A 5179-nucleotide genomic window follows, 5' to 3' on the forward strand; every position below is an offset into this window, starting at 1 on the left:
GGCCTCCCACTTGTCTTTCAAGAAATGAACAGAACACGAGGGATAAGGGAGGCCAAGGAGGAGTTGGGGGAGACGCAGAAACAGCAGGACTGTAACAGCAGGCTGTTGTAGGGCTTTCCTGGGAGACTGAGGACGCGCGACAGCTGGGGCGGGATGGAGGGAACTCGCGGTGCACACGGCGGGCACCGACGTCTGAGAACAGGTCTGGAAGTAGCAAGCGTGGGGAGGCCTTGACCGCGGGAGCGGGCTGCCCGCGGCCCCACCCTGTAGAGCTCCCCAGTGGATTTGCTCCTCTGGTTCGAGGAAAATGGATGAGGAGAGCACGCGGAAGAGAAACGCAGAAAGTACTGGGGCCGCTATTGTAGCGACAGGTGGGCGTGGGTCAAAGTCCGAGTTTCGCGGGTCTAGGGTCTGGCCGCACCCGCGAGGCCTCCGAGCCGCCGTAGCCCCGCCCCCTCCGCGCGTGGCGCCCCTGACGCTTGGCGCGCGGACCGCTCTCCTTACAGAGGTCGCTCTCGTTGAACGGTCGGCCTTGTTGCGCCTGCGTGATCGGGAGGGGAAGTGAGGCGGTTTCTTCGGCGCCTTTTCCGGCGGCGGCAGCGGCAGAGCTGGGAGGAGGAGGAGGTGGAGGCCAGAGGGAGCCCGCGCTCAGGGCGGCGGCTGGAGGTAACCTCCTGGACTGAGCTGGGAAAGCGGGCCACCTCGGCCTCCGCTCCCCTCTGGTGCTCCGCCAGTAACTCCCTTCTTCCTCTCTGTGTCTCTGCAGGCGGCGCACCAAGTTCCCGCGAGGATCAATGACCTGACGAGGCGCCGGAGCCGCGCTGACTCTCGGGTGGCCTGGGTCGGTGTGCCCGGTGCTGGTGGACCGGCGGGCGGGCCGGAGGGCCTCGGTCTCCCGCGGCGGAGTGAGGAGAAGGCGGAGGAGCGGGAACCGCGGCGGCGCTCGCGCGGCGCTCGCGGGGGGAAGGGCAGTTCCGGGCCGGGCCGCGCCTCAGCAGGGCGGCGGCTCTCCCGGCGCAGACTCAGGGCCCCGGCGGCAGCGGCGTCTGGAGGAATCAAGTTGTGCGGTCGGTGATGCCCGAGTGAGTCGCGAGCCCGGGCCTCTGCCCCGAGGAGGAGGCGACTCCCACGCAGGCCGCACGGGCGCCCTCGCGGCCGGGAGGCTTCGTTTCGGTTTCGCGGCGGCTGCGGCGTTGTTGGCTGAGGGGACCCGGGACACCTGAATGCCCCCGGCCCCGGCTCCTCCGACGCGATGGGGAAGGTGCTATCCAAGATCTTCGGGAACAAGGAAATGCGGATCCTCATGTTGGGCCTGGACGCGGCCGGCAAGACAACAATCCTGTACAAGTTGAAGCTGGGCCAGTCGGTGACCACCATCCCCACAGTGGGTTTCAACGTGGAGACGGTGACTTACAAAAACGTCAAGTTCAACGTATGGGATGTGGGCGGCCAGGACAAGATCCGGCCGCTCTGGCGGCATTACTACACCGGGACCCAGGGTCTGATCTTCGTAGTGGACTGCGCCGACCGCGACCGCATCGACGAGGCCCGCCAGGAGCTGCACCGCATTATCAATGACCGGGAGATGAGGGACGCCATAATCCTCATCTTTGCCAACAAACAGGACCTGCCTGATGCCATGAAACCCCACGAGATCCAGGAGAAACTGGGCCTGACCCGGATTCGGGACAGGAACTGGTATGTGCAGCCCTCCTGTGCCACCTCAGGGGATGGACTCTATGAGGGGCTCACATGGTTAACCTCTAACTACAAATCCTAATGAGCATTCTCCACCTATCCCCCGGAAGGAGAGAAATCAAAAACCCATTCATAGGATTATCGCCACCATCACCTCTTTGAATTGCCACTTTCTCTTCTTTTGAATTTGAACTCTGGAGTTACTGTTCTACGGTTGGGGAGGGGGGGGGTTAGGGGTTTCCTTTTTTTTGTTTCTTTTTTTTTGTTTTTTTTCGTTCTTTTTTTTGTTTTTGTTTTTGTTTTTTTTTGCTTTGCGTTAGGAAGCTCTGATCTGACATTTGCCATGAACACAAAGTGCTAGATGCTCTTAATGACTTCCAGCAAATGGGATGGGGGAAATATAGCAGTTTTTGGTAAAGTCCTTTATAATAATGGTTTGATTTTTTATTTCGAGAGAATCTTTTTTGCAATGTATGCTTTTTTCCTTTTTGCCCAGTTTCCTTATCACTTGCTGTAGATGGCTTATTTTGCATTCATGCAGACTATGTTGCAAGTCTGTTTCATCTAGTAAACTGAAAATTATTGCTTAATCAAACTGCCGTTTGTCTTTTATATTTAAGGCCTTTACCCCTCCCCTCTGAGTTTTACCTTTAACTTAGTAATTTCAAATGTGACCTTTTATATCTAAGACCAGTGTAGTAAACTTAGCCTACAGTGGCAAATCATGAGTAATATCATTGTAATATGTTCCAGTTGCACATCAGTATGTTAAACAGGTAATGTAAGAAGTTTTTTGAAATGTCAGCTATTAAGTTCTGAAACATACATCATGCATGAGTAGGGATAAAGCTCAAGTTCCTTATTACATAGCCAACTTACACTGCATAAAGATACGAAAGCGTAACCCGTCAAGAACACAGGTTTTTTTTCACTGCAAAGTTAGCAACTTTGCTGTTTTCCCTCTTTTTTAACTTTAAAAGTAGACTTTTTCCAGAAAGTGGAGCAATAATGGTGTATGCCACACACACATGAGATCTCTGTAGATATCTTACGTGACTTTGGGGCAAAACTGGAATATATACTTTACCACGTTTTGAATATCTAAGACCAATAGTTAAAAAAATTATTAGAATGTTTACTTTGTCCATTAATAAAGCATCTAACAATTCAAATTAAATACACCTTCTACCTAGTTGGAAAAACACATTCCTGTTTTCACGTTAGAGCAAGTGATTAAGCTGAAGATAGAAGTCTTTTTATAGATGAGTGATCCACATCTCCATTAATTAGAACACTGGAAAAGATGTTTTATGAAAAAAGTATTTAATTCTGTTTGTAGGATTAACTCATACAAAGAATAAGTCAGATACCCTGTTGGTTCATTAATACACTATCTCCTTTAAGGAAGGAAATGTGATGAATGAATTATGTGTAGACTTGAGGAATGACAAAGGGGAAGTAGGATGAAGAAAACGAACCTACAGATGACAATGAATGTAAACTTATTTTTCTTCAAGGGTAAGCATTGTGCTCACTGGTGATATCCAGGTCCTAGCAAGATTACTTGCTTAGCTTGTTAGGACCGGTAACTAGGTTATTGAGACCACTATGATTGATACTTTGAACCAAATGTTAATGCTTGATACAGAATTGTGAGCAGCATCTGGTTCTCATATAGCCTTAAGGATTAATTTTAGAGATCCTCAAGGAATTAAACATAGGGAATTTAAGAAATGTAGACTGCAAAGGCAGTATACAGGAGAAGGTAGAGTGGGTTTTGTTCATGAGGGTGTCTGAAAACTAAAATGGAGCGGGATATCATGGTACATAGTTGGACAGTATTGGTCCTTCGTGCTTTGGCCATATTGTATAACGGAGCTTTTACCAAAGATGTATGAGAAGCATAAGGCTATAAAAAGTTAACTATTCAAAGTAAAACTCTTGACAAACATTTTACTTAAAGCAGATGAGAAAAGGTGCTATGTTGTAGGCTCCTGATGGTGCAGAGGGATTTTTGAATTCAAAGTGCAACTAAGGTACAGAGTTCTCAGTTTTGCTTTAGAAAGATCTCTAGAAATCAAGCTGACAGACATATCCGAGAACATTTTAGTTGCTTTTAAAATTCCCAAAGCTCCACCATAAATTTAATTCTTAAGTGTTTTAAGTGATTGCATTTTAAGGTATATAAACATGGGTTATACAAATATCAATGTTAAAGTAACATCCTTAGACAAGACAAGCACAAAGGTATAAATGCCTAAACTGGAGGAAACTTGAAACCCTCATCTTAATTCTTAAATGTAGTATTTCTAACTTGTGACAGACAGATTGATAGGCAGCCATTTTTTTTGTGTGTTTTAAAATACCTGGGAGCATAGTTAAAATTTTATACATCAAGTGATTGCTATTGAATGTTGCAGGTGAGATGTGGTGGTTATTTTTAGTTTATTTGAACTGTCTAACTGAAGGGGGGAGGGGGGAAGCAAATATTTGAAATTTGGAAAACCCTAAACTTTTTGGTAAGAACTTGTAATTTTCATTTACATTTTCTTGAAGGATATAAAAGGTGGATAATTGATGTAGTTAAATTGAACCATAACTATTGGTAATCACGGGGCAGGTAATTATAGCCTGCAGAAAAAAAGTTAAAATCTAGAATTTAAAAAAGATCCTGAAGTTTTTGTTTAATTGCATCAATTTCTGTATTTATGTGAATTTATAAACTGCAGTAAGTTTTTGAATGAGGTTAATCTTGTCTAATATAAGTAAATGAGTCTGTAGACTGTGATCTCCCCAAACTAAAAAGTACAGTACTTGGAATTGTGTTCTTTATGGTTGTAGTGTTGGTAAAGCACTAATATGCAGAAAATAAAGGAATTACACAGTGCAGTTTCTCACGTTATGTTACTCGTTTGGACTAGATTAAGTGGGACATGTGGTGTGTTGGGCCATGTTATTCTCCAGGGAAATATGGTATAAATGACTCAATTTGGGAGTCACCTAGCTGTTATAAGAACAAAAAAGATTCAGTTTGGTTCTTACAATGCTGAGTGTATAAAAAAGTTTTGTACTGATTTAATTCCACCAAACTTACTCTGATTTTGTGATTATTTAGATTAATATAAACAAAAGCACTTGAAAATAATTTTGAAAAATTGAAGCTGCTAAGCAGTTTCTATTCTACCATTTTTCCAAAATCACAACCTTAGTGTTTTTAGGAGTAGAGAATTGTATCTCTAAAGAATTGGCCTACAGAGTTGTCCTAACCCTTGACAAATGACTTTTAGATTTTAAAGTTTGTCTTCTAAACCCAAAGTTGCTTGTCTCCTAAGAATGCCTGAATTGTAGCCATTTAGAAAGTAAGAGTAGATGAAGAATAACTTGTTGGATAAAGGATTTTTTTAAAACACATTTCCTTTTCTATAAGCATTCCCTCTTGTATCAGCAATTTTTGTAGCTTGATTTTAGAATGTCTTAGTGT

General features: G+C 44.8%; 1 protein-coding gene across 1 annotated transcript; it reads left to right on the plus strand.

The window, feature by feature from the left end:
• The first annotated feature begins 986 nt into the window (after window positions 1-986).
• On the plus strand, window positions 987-4587 carry ARF6 (ADP ribosylation factor 6). The gene has a single exon (XM_043556094.1). The coding sequence runs from the start codon at window positions 1253-1255 to the stop codon at window positions 1778-1780; it is 528 nt and encodes a 175-aa protein (XP_043412029.1). The 5' UTR covers window positions 987-1252; the 3' UTR covers window positions 1781-4587.
• Window positions 4588-5179: the final 592 nt, after the last annotated feature.

Source organism: Prionailurus bengalensis, chromosome B3, assembly GCF_016509475.1.
Source record: "Prionailurus bengalensis isolate Pbe53 chromosome B3, Fcat_Pben_1.1_paternal_pri, whole genome shotgun sequence".
NCBI lineage: Eukaryota > Metazoa > Chordata > Mammalia > Carnivora > Felidae > Prionailurus > Prionailurus bengalensis.